Here is a 24,855-nt window from a genome sequence, read left to right on the forward strand (position 1 = left end):
AAAATGAGATTGTATTAAAAGTAACTACTAAATAAAATTGTATTTACTATGTTTGCACTTTTTATTACCGAGTACTACGTAACTGAGTAGGAAATAACTGCTGTAATATCCCAAACCTTTAAAATGCATGAACTCAAAACACTATGCTTAACAATAGTGTATTGAGTCACATTTAGGTGAAATTCATGAAGGAAATAATGCCCTTGGTCCAAGTATGCATTCTATGTTAAGTCTAATAAATGCGGTTCAGTATTAATTAACAAGTTAATAATTCAGTGAGATCAAGTGAGCTGAATGCCTAGCTAGAGGCCGCTTCAGTTCAAGTGGAATTAATGATATTAATCCACAGCTTACTCTTGACTGAACCCGTAGGGTCACACAAATAGTACGTAAACGGATCAAGTATTTAATGGCATTAAATACTCCATCTATGAATATTCGGAACCGACGGATCTTGGTTTCAGTGGGAGCTAAGATCGTCACAGGCAAGAAATGAATACTCCGGAAACGATGATATTGCCGGAAACGGAAATATGGATCGTATCGGAAATATGAATATTATCCAAGTCGTAGATGTTGCCGGAAACGGAAACATGGTACGTATCGGAAAATATTGTTGGAAATGGAAATATTACCAGAATCGGAAATATTACCGGAAACGGAAATATTGTCAGAATCGGAAATATTACCGGAATCGGAAAATAATTCCGGAAACGGAAATATTAAATATTTGTTCGAAACGGAAATTAATTCCGGAATCGGAAATATTAAATATTGTTCGTATCGGAAATAGATTCCGGAAATGGAAATTTAATCGGAAGCGTATCGTACGAATTAGCATCGGACGAGGCCTGCCGGACGAAGGCCCAGCACGAAGCCAGGCCATCGCCCAGCAAGCACGCACGCCACAGCCCAGCGCGCACAAGGCCGCGCATGCGTGGGCCGCGCTGCGTGGGCTGCTGCTCGCATGCGTGGGCAGCCCTTGTGGCTGCCGTGTGTGTGTGAGTTTGAGCTCATGCGAGATTCCTGAATCTGCAAGAGTCAGTGTATGATTAAATGTCTATTCCTATTGGATAAATTGATTAAGTAGAATTCATGTAGAATTCTAATTCCAATTAATTCGCATCCTACTAGGATTACGATTCCTTTTCCATAACTCTATAAATAAAGGCCTAGGGGTCATAATTTATATACAAGTTTCAAAGTATTCAAAAGTGAGTTTTTTGAGAGAAAATTAAAACCCATCTTGCCCCAAAAGTGCCGAATTTTCTGAGTACCTTAAGGGCGATTCTAGTTGGTCAATCTTAAGGCGGATCCGGACGTGCTGTGGACTTTCTACGGAGGGACGACACTTGGAGTCCTAAAAGACTTGTTCTTGTTCGGTTCGGGCGCAGCTAGGGAAGGCACGCAACAAAGAGTATGCATTTAAACTATGCTAAATGATTATGTGTAAATAATATGTTTCCTGGGTTAATGGTTGTTTCCGCATGATTTATGTAAATGTCATATGTATCATAACCTAACAGTGGTATCACGAGCCCCTTATTATTTTCATAATCTAAATTGCATGAACATGGTTAAATATTACAAATTTGCAAGAATTAAAAGGGGTGATTAATTTTCGTAATTGTTAATTAATTGCAAATTGCGTTTATTTAATTATATGTACGCAGTTTTTCGGCAGTTTCTTCATTACTCATCCGAATTGAGTGATTTTTGTGTCAATTCCGCATGTAAAAGGCATTCTAAAATTTTGACAAAAATAGTATTTTTCTGCCGAACCCAGAATTCTCAAATTCGAAGCCTAACTATGACTTTTCGAAGGTTTTAGTTTTTCGGATGCAAAATTTCGTAAATTTAAGATGTTAAATTAAATATTTGCGATTCTTGTTGATAAATCTTGAATTTTTGATTGACCTACTGCATATGTTTAACAAGTTTGAATGCCTAGTCTTGTTAATTATGCAATCTAATTTGTAATTATGATTAATTTGTTGAAAATTAGAATAATTTAGAATTAATTTGATTTTCATAATTAATTGTAATTTAATTAGAAACCTATGATTAAAAACCACCATAAAAATTGTAAATTTACGATAAATTTTAAATTTTTATGACCTAGACTTGAATCCATATCAATCGGAAATCAATTGGATAATAAATTTTCGATTTTTTCGCCCTAAAATTATGAAATTAATATTATTTATTAATTTGTCATTAATTTTAAATATAAATTTTAAATTTTTATGCGATTCGTTCAAATAACTTGCACGCACGAAGCAATGGACGCTTCGTGTTACCCTTAAGGGGTGTTGTATAATGCGGGCATGCGACGACGAGCAAGGGAGCTCGTCGCCCGTGCGGCACGAATGCAATGAGCAAGGGCGTAGTGCACGAGCGCAAGGCAGCAGCCCTGCCTTGTGTCGTGTGCCACGAGCAATGAACGGATGGGCATGGGCGAGGGGCGAGCCAAGGCAGTCGCGTGTGGGCAGCAAGCGAGCTGCGCCACAGCGCGCGCTGCCTCGCACAACAGCGCGCAACCTCGTGCGCAGCGAGCGCAAGCTCGCGTGCCACGAGCGCTGCGCACAGCATCACTCGCGCGCACAGCGCGCGACGTCGCCCGCCCAGCGAGCGATGTCGCGCACCAGCGAGCGATGGCTCGCGCGCGCGCAGCGAGCGATCTCGCGCGCCAGCGAGCGATGGCTCGCGCGCACCAGCGAGCGATGCAGCGCCCCAGCGAGCGATGGCTCGCGCGCACCAGCGAGCGATCTCGCGCACCAGCGAGCGCGGTAACGCGCGCGCGCTGCGAGCGATAGCTCGCGTGCGGTGGGCGCTGTGCGGAGGCTTGCGTATGGGACAGCAGCAGCTATGCAACGAGCGCATGGGCTGCGCGCACATGGCCAGCAATGGCTGTGTGCGTACAGCCCATGGGCGTGCAACGCATAGGATGTTTGCGTTTCGATTAGATCGTTTTTGAATGTTTAATTTGAAAATTTCAGTTCACGTAATTTTAATTGATTTTAAAATTAATAATTTGAATTAATTTCTTGGATTTTAATTTTGAATATTATAATTATAATAAATGGCATTTATTCTAATTATTTTACTAAAATTAAAATCATAAATTAATTTAAATGTGACTGAAATTAAAATTAAATTTTTGGATTCAATTATAAATTTATATGAGCTTTAAATTTTAATTAAATTTGTATGTTTCCGGTTAGACTAGAAATACAATTTTATGTTTAAAATTAGTAAAGCATATGAATTTATTGGTTTGAGTGGGAGTGCTTTTAGTCATAAACTCTTGATTAGGTCTACAAATCCTTAAGGTTAAAACAACTCGATTAGAATTAATAAGGACTGAATAATTGGTAGATTATTGGTGACCTTGATTAATTGCTGCAAATGTTTACGTGATGCATAATGTGTTTTAACTAACCAGCTATGTGGGCCATTCATGATAATGAATGGGTGAATGGTATATATTGTATATGTACTGTTTTGCAGGTTATGAAGTGACTAGTATGGCCCAAATAGGATAGAAAATATGGTCTGCGTACCATTAATTTGAATGTAATTGGTCTAAAGCACCAAAGTTATTTTTCAATTCAAATATGGTCTGCGTACCATCAAATAGTTGTAATTAGTTATAACTTATCCTATTTGAAGAAAATGGTGCCTCCCACGGAGATTTTCAAGACGGACTTTGAAGTCAAAGCTTCAAGATGAAGTCGGGCCATACTAGATCACAAATATCTTATGCATGTTTTAAGTTATTTATTGCTTTAAATATGTCTTAAAATGCATGAGATCAAAAGCTTGATTATGTTGCATGATTAAGGATTTTAGTTCACTTAAAATCTAACCAACATAGTAAGAGCCTTAAGTTCCAAACTTAAAAATTGAGTTAAAAGGTGCCATGCCAAAATATACACTTGCTTGGATATCCTTTACATCAATCTAGTAATAGTTTTCGCTCAGCGAGGTGTTACTTATTGGTCCTAAAGGGGCAAGGTACACAAATAATTGTGAGTACATGTTAGTTTTGGTGAAACTCAACGATATAAGTAAGGAGTCCTTTTATGTCGTGGCAAATTCGATAGGTTTACCTAATAAGTTCTTAGACGTACCTATCAACCAAGAATAGTTTCTAGACTATTAGCAAAAGGCTTTTGCTTACCTAAGATGTTCTAGGATTAAGTCGACAAACTGTGCTTAGTTCTTCAATGATTTTAGGATCTTGGAATCATTTTATTCACACCTGCCGGAACACATAACTTGAATAAAATGCTTAATAAACATTGAATTATGCATGAATGCTAGAATTTAAGTTTATTAAGAGAAACTGTGAATGGTTATTTATTTGTTTATTCTTTTCAATTGTAGTTTTTAATATGGCAAACAACAATTCATTCAACATTCGATCAATTCTCGAAAAGGAGAAGTTGAACGGGAAAAACTTCCTTGACTGGCAAAGGAACTTGCAAATAGTTCTTATGCAGGAAGAAAAGGAGTATGTCCTAGATGAGGCGATGCCCGAAGCTCCAGGCGACGGGATCACTCAGGCAGCCCTCAATCGTTGGATTGATGCCAACAAGGATGTGAAATGTCTAATGCTCGCCACCATGAGTGCGGATCTGCAGAAAACGTTCATCAACTCAGATGCTTTCACAATCATCAGTAAGTTGAAGAACATGTTCCAAGATCTGGCTCGAGTCGAAAGATTCGAGACTCATAGGCAAATTCTTGAGACCAAGCTTAAGAGAGGCGAGCCCGTAAGTCCACATGTTCTCAAAATGATTGGACTCATTGAGAATATGAGTCGGCTGGATCAGCAATTTTCTCAGGAAATGGCTATAGACACCATCCTCCATTCTCTTCATAGCGGGTATGATCAGTTCAAACTGAACTACAGTATGAATAGTCTGGACAAAACGCTCACTGAGCTTCACGGTATGCTGAAGACCGCTGAAAAGACGCTCAAAAGTGATAAGCAGGATGTGCTTATGGTGCGTGGGGGCAAGTTCAAGAAATCTGGAAAGAAGAGGAATGCTAAGAAAGGTGGCAACAAGGCCAGCCCAACTAAGCATACTGGCGCCAAATCTGCAAAGAGGAAGGTCAGTCAACCCACTTCTGAATCCGAATGCTTCTACTGCAAGAAGAAGGGGCATTGGAAGAGAGATTGCTTGAAGCTAAAGGAAGATCAGAAGAACGGAACAGTCGTTCCATCTTCAGGTATTTTCGTTATAGACTGTATACTTGCTAATTCAACTTCTTGGGTATTAGATACAGGTTGTGGCTCACACTTATGTTCCAATCCACAGGGACTAAGAAGAAGTAGAAAGTTAAGCAAGGGAGAAGTCGACCTACGAGTGGGAAATGGAGCACGGATTGCTGCATTAGCCGTAGGAACTTACTATTTGTCGTTGCCCTCCGGGCTAGTTTTGGAACTGGAAGAATGTTTCCATGTTCCAAGTCTTACTAAAAACATCATTTCAGTTTCTTGCTTAGATGCTAAGGGATTTTCCTTTATAATAAAAGACAATAGTTGTTCGTTTTATTTTAAAGAGATGTTTTATGGATCTGCTAGATTAGTCAATGGACTTTATTTATTAGATCACGACAAACAAGTATATAACATAAATACCAAAAAGGCCAAAAAGGATGATTCAGATCTCACCTATCTGTGGCATTGTCGATTAGGCCATATAAACTTGAAACGCTTAGAAAGACTTCAAAGGGAAGGAATTCTAGAACCATTTGACTTAGAGGATTATGGTAAATGCGAATCATGTTTACTTGGCAAAATGACAAAGCAACCTTTCTCTAAAGTTGGAGAAAGAGCAAATGAACTATTGGGTTTAATCCATACAGATGTATGTGGACCAATGAGTACAAATGCTAGAGGTGGTTTCAGCTACTTTATCACTTTCACTGATGACTTCAGTAGGTATGGTTATGTCTACCTAATGAAGCATAAGTCTGAATCCTTTGACAAATTCAAGGAATTTCAGAGTGAAGTAGAGAATCAATTAGGCAAGAAGATCAAGGCACTGCGGTCTGATAGAGGCGGTGAATATCTGAGCTATGAATTTGATGACCATCTGAAAGAATGTGGAATTCTATCAGAATTGACTCCTCCTGGAACACCACAATGGAACAGTGTGTCAGAACGGAGGAACAGAACCTTGCTAGACATGGTCAGGTCAATGATGGGTCAGGCCGAACTTCCATTAGAATTTTGGGGACATGCACTAAATACAGCTGCACTCACTATAAATAGAGCTCCGTCTAAAGCTGTCGAAAAGACTCCATACGAATTATGGTTTGGAAAGCCTCCAAATGTGTCTTTTCTTAAGATTTGGGGATGTGAAGTATACGTCAAACGATTAATTTCAGACAAACTTCATCCAAAATCTGACAAATGTATCCTTGTGGGCTATCCAAAGGAAACAAAGGGGTATTACTTCTACAATACATCTGAGAACAAAGTGTTTGTTGCTCGAGATGGTGTCTTTTTGGAGAAAGATCACATTTCCAAAATGACAAGTGGGAGAAAAGTAGACCTCGAAGAAATTCGAGTCGAACAACAAACTCTAGAGAATGCTCAAGATGACATTCAGGATGAAACTCAGAGATCTTTAGAAGAATCTGGTGAGAATCATGGTCAATCTAGAAATGTTACCCCGCGTAGATCGCAAAGATATAGATCTCAACCGGAAAGGTACTTAGGTATTTTGACGAACGAGAGCTATGACGTTCTATTACTTGAAAGTGATGAACCTGCGACTTACAAGCAAGCTATGACGAGCCCTAGCTCCAAGCAGTGGCAAGAAGCCATGCAATCTGAATTAGACTCCATGTCTGAAAACCAAGTATGGGATTTGGTCGATTTGCCAGATGGCTACCAAGCCATTGGAAGCAAATGGGTTTTCAAACTGAAAAAGGACAAGGATGGGAAACTTGAAGTTTTCAAAGCTAGATTGGTTGCGAAAGGTTACAGGCAAGTCCACGGTGTGGATTACGATGAAACCTTTTCACCAGTTGCAATGCTAAAGTCTATTCGAATAATATTAGCAATCGCTGCATATTACGATTACGAAATATGGCAGATGGATGTCAAAACTGCTTTCTTAAACGGCGTTTTAACAGAAACTGTGTTTATGACACAGCCTGAAGGTTTTGAGGATCCAAAGAATGCTAAAAAGGTATGCAAGCTAAAGAAGTCAATCTACGGATTGAAGCAGGCATCCAGGAGCTGGAATATACGTTTTGATGAAGCAGTCAGTGACTTTGGTTTCATCAAGAACGCGGACGAATCTTGTGTATACAAGAAGGTCAGTGGGAGCAAAATTGCTTTCCTAGTATTATATGTCGACGACATATTGCTTATCGGAAATGACATTCCTATGTTGAACTCTGTCAAGATTTGGCTTGGGAAATGTTTTTCGATGAAGGATCTAGGAGAAGCACAGTACATATTGGGCATCAAGATTTACAGAGATAGATCTAAAAAGATGATTGGACTTAGTCAAAGCACTTATATCAATAAGGTGCTTGATAGGTTCAAGATGGCGGACTCCAAGCGAGGCTACCTACCCATGTCTCATGGAATGACTCTAAGCAAGACTCAGTGCCCAAAAACACTTGATGAGCGTAGACGAATGAATGGGATTCCATATGCATCATTGATTGGTTCAATAATGTATGCTATGATATGTACACGCCCGGATGTTGCGTACGCACTCAGTGCTACGAGCAGATACCAGTCAGACCCAGGAGAGGCGCATTGGACTGCTGCCAAGAATATTCTGAAGTACCTGAAAAGGCACAAAGATGACTTCCTGGTCTATGGTGGAGATGATGAATTAATTGTTAAAGGCTATACGGACGCAAGTTTCCAAACCGACAAAGATGATTTCAGATCACAGTCTGGGTTTGTCTTCTGCCTCAACGGAGGAGCAGTAAGCTGGAAAAGTGCTAAGCAAAGCACCATTGCGGATTCTACAACTGAAGCGGAGTACATTGCTGCACATGAAGCAGCAAAGGAAGCTATATGGCTAAGGAAGTTCATAGGAGAACTTGGTGTAGTCCCCTCCATTAAAGGACCAATAGCCCTGTATTGTGATAATAACGGAGCTATTGCACAGGCAAAAGAGCCTAGACACCACCAGAGAGTCAAGCATGTACTTCGTAGATTTCACCTTCTACGAGAGTTCGTTGAAAGAAAAGAAGTCGAGATAAGCAAAATTGGAACTGATGACAACATATCAGATCCATTAACTAAACCTCTGCCGCAAGCGAAGCACAACTCGCACACTGCAGCTATGGGAATCAAGCATATTGGAGAATGGCTTTGATGTCTCTGTTTAATGTTTTAAAGTTTTAGAGTTTAAATCTTTGTAAAACATTATTGGTTAATCATTCACAATAAATGAAAGGAATTCATTTTTCCATTTAATTTGTGGTTTATTAAATGATGAGTCCCTTCAACTTGACGATATATTCAAGATAGACTGTCAGGACCAGTCCTGTGACTAAGAAATGTCTATCAAGTGAACTTGAATGTCAAAGGTTGAAAATGGTCCCTAGTCGGAGTTTTCTATAAAATTGGACGCATAGAAAACGTTAGACGATTAGAATGCAAGATGACTAGTAGTTCTGTTTCTTGAACTATGTGGACATGGCAATGTCATAATCATTTGCATAGATACTTACTTTGGGAAGACTAGTATCGGACAAGACCTATGAAACTTTACTGTAAGAGATGAAAGTCTGTCATAAGTAAATTTCATTAAATTATTAGACACTAAATCCTCAATACCTGAGTGATTTGAGATTACTTGTTTGAGAACTGGTTGCTTTGACGTTGACCAACCGTCGCACCGTAAAAGGAGGCTATAAAGGCAACGCTCAGGTAATCACCTATCAAACGAAGTCTAATCTCAAGATCGCAAGATTGGGATTGTCCTCCCATAAATCGGGATGAGATGCTTAAAAGTTGTACAAGGCCACTCGGAGAGCTAGAAACTGTGAAATGCATGGCCGTGCTCGGATGAATCATAGGCTATGATTATCTGTTTATTTGATCAGTTGAACTCTGAAACCGAGGAACACCTCTGGACATAATAAGGATGACAACTCTTACCTTATGTTCAAGAGCAAGCATCGAGCGACAAAGGAATTAGGAAATGCACACTTGTCCCTAAGGACAAGTGGGAGACTGAAGGAAATAATGCCCTTGGTCCAAGTATGCATTCTATGTTAAGTCTAATAAATGCGGTTCAGTATTAATTAACAAGTTAATAATTCAGTGAGATCAAGTGAGCTGAATGCCTAGCTAGAGGCCGCTTCAGTTCAAGTGGAATTAATGATATTAATCCACAGCTTACTCTTGACTGAACCCGTAGGGTCACACAAATAGTACGTAAACGGATCAAGTATTTAATGGCATTAAATACTCCATCTATGAATATTCGGAACCGACGGATCTTGGTTTCAGTGGGAGCTAAGATCGTCACAGGCAAGAAATGAATACTCCGGAAACGATGATATTGCCGGAAACGGAAATATGGATCGTATCGGAAATATGAATATTATCCAAGTCGTAGATGTTGCCGGAAACGGAAACATGGTACGTATCGGAAAATATTGTTGGAAATGGAAATATTACCAGAATCGGAAATATTACCGGAAACGGAAATATTGTCAGAATCGGAAATATTACCGGAATCGGAAAATAATTCCGGAAACGGAAATATTAAATATTTGTTCGAAACGGAAATTAATTCCGGAATCGGAAATATTAAATATTGTTCGTATCGGAAATAGATTCCGGAAATGGAAATTTAATCGGAAGCGTATCGTACGAATTAGCATCGGACGAGGCCTGCCGGACGAAGGCCCAGCACGAAGCCAGGCCATCGCCCAGCAAGCACGCACGCCACAGCCCAGCGCGCACAAGGCCGCGCATGCGTGGGCCGCGCTGCGTGGGCTGCTGCTCGCATGCGTGGGCAGCCCTTGTGGCTGCCGTGTGTGTGTGAGTTTGAGCTCATGCGAGATTCCTGAATCTGCAAGAGTCAGTGTATGATTAAATGTCTATTCCTATTGGATAAATTGATTAAGTAGAATTCATGTAGAATTCTAATTCCAATTAATTCGCATCCTACTAGGATTACGATTCCTTTTCCATAACTCTATAAATAAAGGCCTAGGGGTCATAATTTATATACAAGTTTCAAAGTATTCAAAAGTGAGTTTTTTGAGAGAAAATTAAAACCCATCTTGCCCCAAAAGTGCCGAATTTTCTGAGTACCTTAAGGGCGATTCTAGTTGGTCAATCTTAAGGCGGATCCGGACGTGCTGTGGACTTTCTACGGAGGGACGACACTTGGAGTCCTAAAAGACTTGTTCTTGTTCGGTTCGGGCGCAGCTAGGGAAGGCACGCAACAAAGAGTATGCATTTAAACTATGCTAAATGATTATGTGTAAATAATATGTTTCCTGGGTTAATGGTTGTTTCCGCATGATTTATGTAAATGTCATATGTATCATAACCTAACAATTCACTATTCATAAGGAAAGTTTTTATTTTCCTTCCCTTTAAAAGCTCTATCAGCCTTGCTCAATCAACCAAGGTTCGATTCTTGGTCCTTGCATATTTCCAAAATATTTTGCTATCCCTTTTCTCCTTTCCTTTCTTTCTTCTGATCCACCTCCTGGATCGTTTTCAATTTCTAACCTAAGCTCCTCTCTCCTCTCACCTCCGCCCCCTCTCCTCAAATCAAACTCCACAACGAGCCACCAAATTCCGATCTTCCCACCACCATTCATGTGCCGTTCGTCACAGACTCAACCAGGTGGTGGCGGTGCTGCGTTCGAGCTGAATCGTTTCTTCGACGGCGGATTTTTTTTCCTGTTGGAACACCAAGACGCAACTCAATTTCAGTTGGAGTTGAAGCTTTGATTTTTTGGGTAATTTGTTCTTGTTCTTTTATAATAATCATCTGGATGTATTTGGTTTAATTTTTCGCGGATTTGTTGATTTGTTCAATTTTTTTTCCAATTGTTAATATGATTATCGTTCTTCGTTTATGATTTTACTGGACTTGCGTTTTTTTTTTGTTGTTTCATTAAATTTTTGCTGATGATTTCTATCTATTTTTAATGGGATTTTGATTTCAGTTGGAGTTGAAGCTTTGGTAATTCTACAGGAACTCAAATGGCCATTTGTATCAGTGTTTAGAGTTTGTCTTGCCTTTAAGAAGGATTAGGGGAAGACGACGTTGACTGAACGAGTTCTGTTTTACACTGGACGAATTACCATTCAGTGATGCTACTTACTGCAGCTGGAAGGGGTATCAGGTATTCATGAATTGTTCAATCCCAATTATGTTTTTTTTTTTCATTTTTTGCTTTCAGACTTTCAGTTGAGATTAATTAAGTATTTTGGTAGACTTGCGATATAGTTTGCTGTTGCAATTTGATTTGATTTGTTTGGGAAAGTCTATTTGATTTGTTAATGAAATGTCATTTCTGATCGAAGAACTGCCGTGAAACCTTTAGTTGTTTGTTGAAGTGGGTTAAGTTTGTCATCATTAATTTCTGGAACTACGAGCTTACCGAAATAGGAGCATTGGAATGAGCTTCCCGAATTGCGGGTTATCTCATTCCCAACTTTGAATGTAGGCAAAGGCAACCTTCAAATAAATGAAAAAGCAAAAAATGTGAACTTTTGTGCTCTTGTTTTTATAGTGGGTTAAAATTTGGCCATTTCATGGGTTTAAATAGCTGATTCCATCGGGTTACAATTGGGAACATTTCACTAAATTTCTATTTTTTTGGACTTGGGCCAATGCCTTTGAAATGGGATTCTTGCTAATTTAGTAATTTTTGATCCCAAAATCTGCAATTTAGGTTGAAATGTTGAATAATCTTTAATTTGTACATTTTAATTAGATTGATTTTTAGTTAGGGTTAGCAGTTTAACATAGTACATGTTAGCTATTTAGCCTTATTCTATATCATTTAGAAGCAAAATTTATATGGATCAAATTGTTTTTGAAGCTCTCTCTGTTAAGCTTAGCTACCCTAAAAGCCTAAATGCCTATTTTTCAAACACATACTACCACCACCATCACCTCAACTCAGTATAGATTCTGCCATAAGCTACGTAAATTGAATCTACCAGTATAATTGAAGACATCTTTAAGCAATTAAGCATGCCAAGTTGCCAACTGCCAATAAAAAAAAGTCTACAGAATCACCAGAGTTGATGGAAGTACCTTTCTTACTACTAATTTGAATCAAAATTTTCAAATGCATGTTTAAGTTTCAGAGTTTTCGAAACTTGCCTTAGCAATATACTAATTGCCTACAAGTACATAAACAAAAGCCTGCCAAGAATTGTCTTCCTGCTGTCCAGGTGAATTTACCCAAATTTCTGTATAGACCTGGCAACGAAATTTAGGAAATTCAATCGACTTGTATTTGTAGTGTGAGCTGTGAGCACAAGAAACCTCACCGTGGATATGTATCACCGACCATCTCCTTTGAGTTTTAAGGCTATTGAGTCGTATGAATCCAAATCAGTGAAGCCGTTAAACTGGAATGAAAAAATGTACAAATGAGATTAGATATCATGTCATTGGATGTTCTTTAGATTATCTCATAAAAAGGTGATCAGCCCATCATTTTTTTCTATTTTAAACTTCACTATATAAGTCATATTGTACAGGGCATGACAGACTCTGCAATGAGTCATATTGTACAGGGCATGACAGATTCTGTAATGAGTCCATTAAACATGTGTACACAAGTTCTATAGTTTTTCTGTCACTGACTTTCAGTTGAGCCTTAACCAAAGCTTCCGAGTGCTCAAAAGCAAACCAAAGGAAAAGCTATGGATTCATATATCAGTTATATCTGATATGGGGGGAAAATGGAGTCTTGCTACTGTTTACTTGGTTGGACACTCTTATGTAGAGGGTGCAGTCTGGTGAATAGCTGGGACTAGCATCAGCTTTGTAATTATTAGAGAAAACAACTTTAGTTAATCATGATGGTTATTCAGAGAAATGTTGTATTGTGTAGTTACAAACCTGAAGCCTACTATAGTTAATCCTTAATCCGCCCAGAATATCCTCATGTACTTTAACTGCAGCTCTGCTGCTTTCCTCCATTTCTAAGTTCATATCTGTTTATTTTGGTGGAAGTGTATCACAATGTTGAGTTTTTATCCTGATGCTTCAATCTTGCATGTTTTTCCCATTTTCGTTCAACTCGGTTTTCTTGGTTGAATCATGGTGGTTATTGCAGGTTTGAAAAATTATGGCTGAAGGAGAGGAAGACATGCCCAGGGATGCAAAGATTGTGAAGTCATTATTAAAATCTATGGGTGTTGAGGAGCATGAGCCCCGCGTTGTGCACCAGTTTCTGGAGCTATGGTACAGATATGTCGTCGATGTCTTGAAGGATGCACAAGGTTACTCAGAACATGCAGGCAAAGGCACAATTGACTGTGATGATATTAAGCTTGCTATCCAATCAAAAGTGAATTTCAGATTCTCACAACCGCCACCTCGGGAGGTACTTTTAGCTTTCCGTTTACCCCTTCTTTCTTTAAATAAATAAAACTATGTTACATGTACATTTTATTGGAATTGCTTTTGTTATGATCTCATTTTCCTATATAGGGAAATAAATGCCCCCTTTCTTTAAATTGCCTGACATCTTGATTCCCTACTTGTATGATTGATTAGTAATCAAAACTAACAAATAATGGCTGCAAAAAACTACTAGGATTGAACGATCCTGAAGAGAAGATGAGATTACTTCAGTTAGAGCAAGAGGAGGCTGCGAGAATGGAGAGGGAGCGGCTAAAGGTTAAGGAGCGAGAAAGGTAGTTTCTGCAAGCGTTGGAGATGGAGAAGAAGAGGAAGAACAACGCAAATTCGAAGAAGAAGAATCTTAGAGAAGGCTGGTTAGTATTCTTTGCAGTTTTGTTATATTAAGTTGTTGATTTAGTTGCTCTTGAATTTGAGATTGAGTAGAGAGTAATATTGAATAAAAGTGACTGAATTTTCTGGTATCATCGTATTTTAATGAGATCTCGGCTTTGATCTTTTGCTTGTACTTGAGAGACGATTAACACATGTTTTGATTGCCATATTAATTGGAGAAAATATTAAGGTGTTAGCTGGATGTGTTCAATATACAAATGATAGGGTGACGAAAAATGTTTTATATGTTAACATTTCAAGTGTGTTAAAAGAGCAGGAAAGTTGTCATTGATTTAGGTGGTAATGTTGGTCTTACTTGTGTAATTTTAAGGAGGTTAATGAACTGATCTAATAATATGTAATTTTAATTTGCCTTGCTTCTTCTTGATTTGCTGATATCATTTATTTGTACAGGCTAGGGTTGATTCTCAAGAGATTCACTTTCTACCTTTCAACCCCACCGACAAAAGAACATCATGATAAGGATGGTAAAATGCATAAGGTCAGCAAAGGTGCTCCAGAACAGGTATATTATCGAAGTCTTACTTACATGTCTTTAATGCATTTTTTGTGTGAAACATCATAAAGAGTGTCTTTTATTACTTCACAGATATTGATTTTGTCTCACAAGTCACAATAAGTCAGACATAGAACGAAGAGTTATTATTTTATTGACAAGTTTACTGAACAAGGCTTGCGTTACTTGCTGTTGCATATCAGGTTATTTTCTATCCATAGAGAAAGTAACATGTTGTAAATAGGAGACCTATATTACATTAAAAATGGTTGACTACTATAATAATCTATACACGTAATTTCTGGAAGCTCTAGAGTGGAGGAAAGAAATTCTTGGAGGTCCATGGCAATTCATAGGCCTCGTGCCTCTCTTTAGTGCAGATACTTTTAAGAGGGATTTAAATCACGGAGTAAGTGTGACAATTACAAACGAAGTCCTAACAGTAATGCCTTTTTCTTAGCCTAGATCCAAACCCTTTAATTATGTTACTTTATTAGGCTAAAAACTTCGACTTAAATTCCCTGTAGTGAACTTTTGCTTTCTGTAAGGTCTTAACTCAGATAGGCATGTTCGTGAATGATTTCCTTATGTGTACTTTATTAGGCTAAAAACCTACAAATGGTTTACATAGTTAGGTGCTTACAAATTCATTGTATCATTTGTATTGGAATATGTTAAAAGAAGAAAGCAAAAGAGGAATTAAGAATCACAGAGGAAAATCACTAGCTTAGGTACTGTTCCAAGGAAGGGGAAGCCTAGAAGAAAAGGTGACAACCGTTTGCGAAATTGTAAAGATGTGAGGAGGTAGGGAAAGAGTTGGGTAGGGGAGGGTAGCAAGTACCATTCTAACCATTCTAAAGTTATATTTTCCTGTAAGCTTGATTATTCTTTGGTTTTAAGTGGGTTTTGTAAAGTTGACTAGGAGTTAAAATGGTTCTAATTAACTTGGCAAGAAATGTTGCTTTATGAAAGCTTCAATAAATGAGCAAGACAAAAGGTTCTAACTCACATGTTGGGAAGAGGGAGGAAGGAGAAGGAAAAGGAAGAGAGATCAGGGGAGGGAGAGAGAGATTATTAAAGAAAACCAAATTACATCAACTTATGGGAAATATGCCGGCAAGAATAAAAAGTAGGTGGATTGAAAAATAATGTTAGGAGATGGGAAGATAGGGAGGGTAGAGAGTTAAAAACTTTGAAAATGTTATGTTGGTGGGAAAATTGGTAAGGAGGAGAGGTTGTCAGTATTTGATAAGCTTATTTAATTTTATAGACTATACCAATATAGAGGCAAACATTAATGATTTGATTTGACAAGTTTTGTGTACATGTATTGTTTGTGGCTTAACATTTTGATAAAGGGTTAAGTAACTACAAAGAAATTTATGCTTAATTTCTGTATGGTGAACTGATAGGAGGGCAATATTATAATATTATGAGGTATAATGTACTCCGTATTTATTACTGATTATATGTCAAAGCTCATCTTGAACTCTTTAAATTGTATATTGGGTCTGAAAATTGTCAATAATACGCATCATAAACTATCTATGCCTTATCCTAATTTTTGCCAAGAAATGTCAATTATCATGCCCTACTATTTTATTTTATTTCATTTTTTTTAAGCTGAAAGATATAGTTAGGAGGTTATTTCTTTTGAGATCCCTATACAAAAAACATTCATGTTGTTGTAATTTGGATGAAAATGACAGGTTTACATGGCTGCAACTGATACGGCTCTTCCCATGGGTTAGAACTAAAGCTACAAGCTAGAAAGATAGGGTGAATGATGGAAGATTGGTGTGCTACGAAAAGCGGAGTTTTTGGGTTCACTCCCTCTACTCTATGCGATATGTATGTGATTTCATTCCTGCCCCCAAAAACAGAGGTTAAAAGATTACTACATATTTAATAAGCATCAAATCTACCGGGAGGGTCTGGACATAAGTCTTCAAACTCCTAGGGTCCAAGCTCTTAACTGAGAAGAACCTTCAAAATGACGTGCGAAAAAGTGGTATTTAGAACAATTATGGAAAAATATAATCATGTAATTGATGTACTCATTCAATTTGCTTATTGAGTTTTATTTTATTGCAGACACGTAGCATAATTTACTACAGATCGTGTCAAGGAAGAACAAGGAATGTTAGACTAAAAGAGAAGAAATTATAGCTTTTCATGATTTATTTGTTCTTGTCTATTATTCGACCAATTATATCGGTTTCATAAATATATGATTCCATCAAACAAGTTGGCCCTAACTTCAGAAATTTAAAACAGAATTGATCAACATTGGACGTGTAATTGTTATTTACGTAAATGGTTAGACGAGGTAAAAATAGAAGAGAATTCAACAAAATATATGGATGAAATACTGCAGAGAAATTGTTATTTAAATAGATGGATTCAAACATAATATATTCACATACATATTAATGAATCATGAAAATTTTGTCTAATTGTTTTTTTTCCCCCTAAGGTCCTTTAACATGGGTTCTTTTCCCTAATCGCTTTGCTTATTTGCTAATTTCGTTCTGATAATTGATTTTAATATCTTGGGGGACCGCGCGCGTTAGCGCGCGGTCCAACAACTAGTTAATCTAAATATGGAAAGAATGATGCTAAGGAAATCTATGGTTCATCAATAACGTCCATAAGCAACACTAAACCCAAAATTTACCATCAAAAATCTTTTTGAAAGGATGTTATTTACACTTATCCAACATAGTATGCAAAAAAGAAAGTTAGTACAATAGTGAATAGTACTTTTTCAAGCTTTATAAGAGAATTCAATCCCATTTTGCACTTATATAAGCATGCATCAGGGGTTAGTACATCAACTACCCAAAAATATTAAAATTCGTCCAAAACTAACAAACACCATGTACTATTTGATAATGTTGTTGCAGAATCGCACGTGAGATGGTCAAGAAACTAATGGAATGCTATCGATCACTTCTTCACCAAAGTGGACAAGTAGATCTTCCCGGGACATTGAAGAATGATCGTTGTTCTTGTCTCTTACCCTAATAGTCACCTGTAGACAATAGGGTATAAAACATGAGCCCCAAAGGCAGATAATATCAATTTCTCACAAATGAGATAACATCACCGAAAGATACATATAAGATTACTTTTACATGAAAATGAGAAACATGACTTGTAAATTAAATGATGCATAGCTAGCCCTTCACAATCTCATAGGGAAATGAAAAGTAATATCTAAAGGTTGGGACCTGAGACTTAGAAATATGGATGATTATGGGAAAATAAGATCAAACATGCATGAAGCCAAAAAAAATTATAACAAACATAGGCAAATGCAAAATTGAGCATAGGACATAATTCTCGATTTTCGACATCTTTCTCCACCAGTACTTAGTTGTATTATGACATCTGAGTTTCTCTTATCTAGGGGCAAACAAATTATAGACATCGGATTTTTCATGAAATACCCCCGAATTTTTAAGAAATTCACCAAATGCCCCTCGACTTTCAGAAATTCATAAAATACCCCTATTTCAATAGTTAATGTACCAAATACCCCTTGATGACGTCATCAACCCTAATTAACCCGATTAACACTTAATGAACCAACTAACCCCTAATCAACCCACCCATTAACCCATAATTCACTTATTCATTAACCCACCAACCCACCCATCTTTTCCAACCTTTCCTTCTCTCTTCCTTTCCTCCACATCCTACTACTGTCACCCCTGCAATGAAACCCAGAAAACCGACCCACTAACCCCTTCTCCTCCTCACCGCCACCACACACCGCCACCGACACCAAGGAAGAAGCGAAGGGCGAGCACATGCGACGTGCGTGGGTGAGTTTGGGCGAGCGCCGGCGGAGGGGACTGGATTAGCGCCGGCGGCGCACGACCGGCTAACCCGGATCTTGGAGAGAGGGGTTGGATAATGGTTATAACCCCTCTTTATCTTCTTTTAAATTCAATTTAATTGACATTTATTCCTAAGGCATACAAATTGAAATCACCTACATAACTACCACATAGAAATCATGCTGTGAGTGTTGATGGTGGCCGGAAGTCAACTTGGTAGCCTGAGCAAATTTGAATTGCTGGCTCTGGTCATACTCAACAAAAAGAAGACGAGAAAAAATGGGTGGATTAATGCCTTAGTGGAAGGAAGAAGGAAGGGGAGAGAGAAAAAAGAAAAGAAATGGGTGGGTTAATTTGGTTCGTTAATAGGTGGGCTGATTAGGGGGTTAATTAAACATTAATTGGTTGATTATGGGGTTGATGACGTCATTAGGGGTATATGGGTTATTAAGTTTTGTTTTAGGGGTATTTTATGAATTTCTAAAAGTCGAGGGGCATTTGGTGAATTTCTTAAAAGCTCGGGGGTATTTCATGAAAAATCCGTATAGACATTAACCAAAAGCTCACAACTTAATGGTGTTGAAAATATTACTACTTCTCAGCAACGATTAAAGTGCAACATTACACAATGTATGAAAGAGCTCTTTTATTTTTAGTTTCATGTATTCAGAAATATGCAGACGATAAATGAGATGCAACACAAGACAAACCCTAAATGTGACTGGAAAAGGGAAACAGATCTGACACGGGTCAGAATACAACTACCAGATTCTTGGTTTGAACATATTCAAGAGGGAGAGCAAGTATGTCTCAACAATATCCCAACAGAAAAAAAATAGCTAACTAATTCTTTTACCACCATACTTCATTAATGAAAAAAAATCCGCACCTTTGCATTCAGTCTCTAATAGTTCCTTTAAAGAAATAATATCCAAGTTCCTTTAAAGAAATGTGCATTCTTGCGGCTTTAAGCTTTGATTCCTATTTAAGCAAAGACCAGGAGATACGTCTCAGTAAGTGTGTTGATTGAAAACACTAACCAAATCAGTGGTTAAGCAAATTTACCTTCTCCTTCAGAGATTTGATTATTCCATTGAAAGTAGCAGCAACATCAGTAAAATTGGCAATACCTCCTCCAACCACAAGGGTTCTCTTGCGACCATCGGGGTCTGCAGTTGCACACTGCATAGTTTTTAAAACAACAAGTAAGATGTAGGATTAGGGTAAACGACATTAATTATGAACACAGAGTTGGAGATGGTATTTCACAAAGGTGATGGCTGTTGGATTATAACATTATTTTCCATCCGACATGAAGGTGTTTTTCATGCTTATGCGGGAAATCTAAAACAGATGAAGAGCTCAACGAAGATCTAAATAGAGAAATGGGCTTACATCAATCACAACTTTGGCATACTGTAAGGCCTCGTCTTCATTGGGAGCACCAGTATATTCAGCATAGTCCCAAGCTCAGATGCTCAACCAAGACCCCCAACCTAAAGTAAGGAAAATATTCAAGCAATAAACACAAAGCTTTAGCTATACAAAGAATCAAAATGTTCATTCGGATATCTAAGTTCACCATACAGTATCTGCATAGATAACACTGGCTCCTCCTCCAGCCACCATGGTCCAAATCCTTCCCTTAGGGTTCAAAACTGTGAATTTCAATGAAGCGCTAGTCTGCATAACAAGGAACACATAATACAATAAGATGACTATGTAAGACACTATTTTTCCATAATGTAGATGCACGATAAAGCTTGCTGTAGGAAATTGACAAGGAACCTCGTCCAAGAAAGGCCACCATTTTCTAATTTCTACCTTCTCATCTAGACCACAGACAAAGTTCTCTGTTGGGCTCATAATTACTGTCCGTCAAGCTCGCAAATGACTAATGAGCAATGCAAAATTACACATTACACAATTGAAAAACTTGTAAAGCCACGTCATCAGGCTTGAATTTTCTAAAATAAGGCCACTCGTTCAGGCTTTAAAGAATACATCTTCTAATAGAGTTAAATATTTCCAATCAGAATTTTATACTAATGATCCAATTGATTGATTTCATGGCTGAAGGGAAATACGAACGTAAGTGGAACTCATGTCACACTATCTTTAAACTCAGACAACGACGACCAATTTCATATACTGGTCAAAACATTCAAACAAGACAACGTCTAAATCTAAAAGAAAAACAGATTAGAAAAATTTCAAGTGCTCATTTCCTCCTACAAAGCCCAATATTTCCCATCCATGGATGAGAAACCTGTAAATAATCTATTTGTTTTGTAAACAATCTGCCGCTTCTTGAACATTTGTAATGGTTTGAGCATTCTCTTCCTCAACTGTAACCTCAAATTTCATCACAATCTCAACCTTCCAAATATAGTTGTAAAAAACGTTAGCAACTTATGTGACCCAGGATCTTCATAATTATGTATTGATCACTTCCCTAGCACAGTCAGACAACTGAGTGTCTATCACCGACAGATTCGCAGATGCGACCACGACTTATTGGACTCAGGTTCTTCAGAAGCATGTTTTAACTAAAGAGCTAATAGTGCACAGGGTGTAAACTGTAACGGGATTAGGGACTGATCAAGCATGCAGTCTTGAGTCTTGATGCAATAACAGTAAAAGCCGTAAACTTACTGTGTCAAGAGAATCGGCTCCGATTTCTGAAAATTTTGTTTCGCCAGTAACTTTAGCATCCTCTGCCAAAACAAGCTGACTTTTCACTATATCACTGACCTCTGTGACCATCTTGGGCTTGGCCTGTTCAACAACGCCAAATGCAGAATATTAGCTTAAAAAATATACAAGAATTATTGGCCACTGAAGCATAATGATGAAAGGAAAACAGGATTAAACTGAGGAAGAAACTACTTACAGCACAAGAGACACTTAGACCACGTGGCATCACTGGACTTTTCCTCTCTAACGAGTAATGACACTGATGACTTCTGGGCATAGTTCTTGGAGTTAAACTGTCAAGAAATAAAATACAAGAGAATGAGTTCATAGACAACTTTAAAGATCATGTAACCACCAGAAATGCAACAACAGCAGAACAATTTGCCCCGATGATCCAATTATATGAAAATACAAATTGGGAAGTGACATGCAAACATGCAAAGGAACCGTCCTAGCAACAACTGACTAATTTGCTCCAAAGATCGAAAATTCCCACAAAAAACAGTGAAAGTAAAACTTGGGAAGTGACATGCAAAGGAACTCATCAAGGACTCACAAAGCAACTACATATATTCGTTTATGTACTTTTTCATGGGGTTAAAATCCATGGAAAAAAGGTAGGACAAAACTCACTTGAAAAGAAGAATTTTTTTTGGTAAATCATCAACTAACAAAATTAAAACGACATTAAGATCATAGTTACTGTCATTGAATCATCATGACCTAATCGAAATTTGATCTGTACTAAAAAGATGACAAATTTAAACTAAATGCAGGCGGGACCTCCATCATACCTGATTTTAAGACCTGATTCATCTCCTGAACTTCTATTCATCACAGCTGGTCCACTGTCGTCCAAGTCCATTAACCTTTGAGTTGTGACTGCGCTGTGCTGATGTATGATATCAAACCAACTTCAATCAAGTGAATGAAGACTGAATGATCTCAACATTGTCTGGTTGTTGATCAAACTATACTGCACTATACAAAATAAACAACATAAGGGAACTAAGGCATAAGACGGCCACACAAGTGAATAACAAAATGCAGGTGCTGTGATAAAAAAAACAAGCACCTGGCGTAATCAATAAAAAAGCAAGGCAGATCAGAGCAAAGCAGCGATAGCAGCGATAGCAGAGAAGACTAACGGTTGTAGAGCAGGAACCTAAGGAGGAATAAGTATCTAAATATTAGGGAAGATAAGCAAAAGTAGAGCAGGAACTATGGCGAAACATGACTGGTTTTTCTTCTCTAAGGTTTTACGTAGACGGCAACCAATGACCACCCCTACTAATTGTACGCAAAATGCCAAAATGGCAGGCGGAAGAAACTGAGAGCAAAAAATGCCAAACAGACAGGAACCGGAAAAGACCCTCTATTCCCTACTTTTCAAAAGATACGCTTGTGACCATAAGTAGAATGTAAATGATCAGTTGGACGAAACGACTATGAAGCAGCAGAAGCTGCAGAACTGCAGAAAAAATATCTCATGCCTGATCCTCATAGTTACTCCTAGAAAGCACGAGGTAAAGCATTAACAATATTATGATAAAATAGATTCGTCCAAGGTCCTAACTAAACAATAATCGTCTCACTTGTAGTGCCAGGTTTCTTTCAGTAAAAGAAACAATGAAGTATGTACTTAACAAGGAACTCAGAAATTAGCAAAAACAAACTTCAAAACTCTATGAAACTGACTGTAAATATCACCAGAAGGAAAAAAAAAAACAAAATCTAAGAAACCCAAAAAACTAAAACCATATAATTTAATAGAAAGACAGATCACAGAGAGAAAGGAGTTGAGAAAATACCAAATGTGTGAGGGAGTGAGTGACTGAGTAAGTGAGTGACCTAATTAGATACAAGCATCAAAAACCAATCTTCCATTTTTATTGTATTTTCTTCTTTTCTTCAGTGGGGGGGAAATGCTCAGATGTTTTGGGTTGTACTTGTTCGATGACAAAGACTTAGTATTATTATACCTGGTCTGCTATGATTGGAAATCCCTGGTTACACGTTTTTAGTGGTTATATACTTGCATCAACATGGACCTTGTACTCCTTCCAATTCAGTTACTGTTTTACATTTAAATTGAATGATGTTCGTTTAAATTGACACGTGAATTGAGTGATACCAGTCCTCTTACATTTCAGCTTGCCATCCGTCTATTATTGAGAATAGCATTAAATTGAACAATGTTTTCTCCTTGTAATTGTGTTCCCCACATTATCATGTTTAATGAGACACATGTTTACAGTGTGCCCTATATCTAGAATCTGCTTTGTTTACTCATAGTAGCTAACATAATCCAATAAACCATAAACTTAATGAGACACATGTTTACAGTGTGCCCTAATTAAAATTGCACTAATTCATCAAAGTAAACCATAATCCAATAAACCCTACTCGAAAATATCAAATTCCAAACATAAATTCATCAAAGTATACCATAAACTCATGAAATATCAAATTCCAAACACTCATTTTAGAAATTAAAGAATCGACCAAAACATAAAGGCTCAATATTCCATTAAAACACAAATAACTAACCGGATCAGGAACATCTTTAAGTCTTTAACATCTTCCAGAACTTGAACCGCAGGCACCACTTCCTATAATAGTTACAATAAACAATTTCAATAAGAATTGATCAGATAAGTAACAAAAGGAAAGAAGAGTACTTTAAGCTGTTGAGGAGAAGCAGCGCGACCTCGTCGTTCCAATATTTCTTGACAATTTGTTACAGCTTGGGTGTTGTCCATAAGGTCCACTTCCCTCCACAAAATGCACATTTACTGAATAGTTTTAGAATGTGTTAGAATATAATACATTTTGAGCTCATCAACATAATCAGGATCTAGAAGCTAGAAGTTAGAACCACTAATTTCAGCATCTTCTTTTGGACGCTTGGATCATGCAGTTGTCATGTTGCTTATAGAACCTTAGCCTCAAGGATCTAGCCTTGAGCCTTCAACAAATCATCCAAGAAATCCTACCCTTTCTACTTGATAGCCAAGGGATACAGCAATATCATATCAATGAACTTTAAAAAAACTATTCTACTTTGTCCGTTCTGAAAGCTAATCAAGCACTGAAACCTAGCATACGACGCTGATATGAAGCAAGTCAAACAATCACCTTCCAAGATAATATTGGAGATAAATGGTGCTTTAAAGTATTACAGAAACTTGAAGAGAAACATCTAGGGTTCAATAGACAAAAACTAAATCAATGCAATAGATGTTGGACCATCAGAGTAATCCGACTTGCAATCTTTCTTCATCAATGATAAAGCAACAGATGAAAATTGAACACACTCCAATAAAACAAGAGAGCATCAAAATCAAAATAAAAAACCTAAATCAAAATCCTAAAATAAAAAACCTAAATCAAAATCCTAAATCAAAAACCTAAAATAAAAAAACCTAAATCAAAATTAAAATTAAAAACTCTACCAATTTCAGCAACATAAATCAATTTCAATTAGTAACATTTCGCAAAGATAAAATGAGCACGGAAAATCAAGAGAAGAGAGAACAACAAACCTCTACTCTTCGCTGTCCTATCCCATCGGCCACCATTATTCGGTATACAGAAGGAGAAGGAACGCGCATCAACGTCGGCAAGGAGGTGACGGGGACTGTGGTTGAGGTTGAGACGGCTTGGCTGGTGAGTTTTCCTGGGTGCAACTACTGAGGGAGAGGAGAAGATCGCAAAAGAAGGTTGGGCGCCATTACCGGGTGTTACTTAATACAGAAAAGATTTTCTTTATGCAGAAAATAAATTTACTAAA

At 37.7% G+C, this 24,855-nt stretch overlaps 1 protein-coding gene and 1 long non-coding RNA gene across 6 annotated transcripts; one reads left to right on the top strand and one right to left on the bottom strand.

Annotated features, from left to right (window-relative positions):
• The first annotated feature begins 10,578 nt into the window (after nt 1-10,578).
• Nucleotides 10,579-16,585, top strand: LOC130462670 (uncharacterized). Of its 2 annotated transcripts, none has more exons than XR_008923316.1 (6): nt 10,579-10,977; nt 11,188-11,367; nt 13,321-13,590; nt 13,804-13,984; nt 14,418-14,529; nt 16,230-16,585. It is a non-coding gene; the product is annotated as an uncharacterized lncRNA (long non-coding RNA). The 2 variants fall into 2 exon arrangements; XR_008923317.1 differs by having other exon boundaries at nt 11,217-11,367.
• A 590-nt stretch (nt 16,586-17,175) lies between these two features.
• On the bottom strand, nt 17,176-24,855 carry LOC110778038 (acyl carrier protein SF2, chloroplastic). 4 transcript variants are annotated; one of them, XM_056831762.1, is made up of 11 exons: nt 24,608-24,855; nt 23,773-23,857; nt 23,613-23,674; nt 21,857-22,043; nt 21,259-21,355; nt 21,021-21,143; nt 19,948-20,048; nt 19,761-19,861; nt 19,431-19,547; nt 19,255-19,346; nt 17,176-17,554 (listed from the first exon to the last, which is right to left on the bottom strand). In XM_056831762.1, exons 4-8 carry the CDS (start codon nt 21,925-21,927, stop codon nt 19,819-19,821), a joined length of 435 nt encoding a protein of 144 aa, XP_056687740.1. In that variant the 5' UTR covers nt 21,928-22,043; nt 23,613-23,674; nt 23,773-23,857; nt 24,608-24,855; the 3' UTR covers nt 17,176-17,554; nt 19,255-19,346; nt 19,431-19,547; nt 19,761-19,818. The 4 variants fall into 4 exon arrangements, with proteins under 4 accessions (XP_056687740.1, XP_021838291.2, XP_056687741.1 ...); XM_021982599.2 differs by having other exon boundaries at nt 21,857-22,038; nt 24,608-24,854; XM_056831763.1 differs by having other exon boundaries at nt 19,953-20,048; nt 24,608-24,846.

This window comes from Spinacia oleracea, chromosome 6 (genome assembly GCF_020520425.1).
Source record: "Spinacia oleracea cultivar Varoflay chromosome 6, BTI_SOV_V1, whole genome shotgun sequence".
Lineage (NCBI taxonomy): Eukaryota > Viridiplantae > Streptophyta > Magnoliopsida > Caryophyllales > Amaranthaceae > Spinacia > Spinacia oleracea.

Excerpts from the sequence above, each read along its gene's own strand:
- LOC110778038 (XM_056831762.1), bottom strand. The coding sequence starts at position 21,927 with ATGGACTTGGACGACAGTGGACCAGCTGTGATGAATAGAAGTTCAGGA. Across the intron at positions 21,144-21,258 it reads GTCTAAGTGTCTCTTGTGCT|GCCAAGCCCAAGATGGTCAC; the intron begins GTAAGTAGTTTC and ends GTTGTTGAACAG. Across the intron at positions 20,049-21,020 it reads GAGCCGATTCTCTTGACACA|ACTAGCGCTTCATTGAAATT; the intron begins GTAAGTTTACGG and ends CTTGTTATGCAG.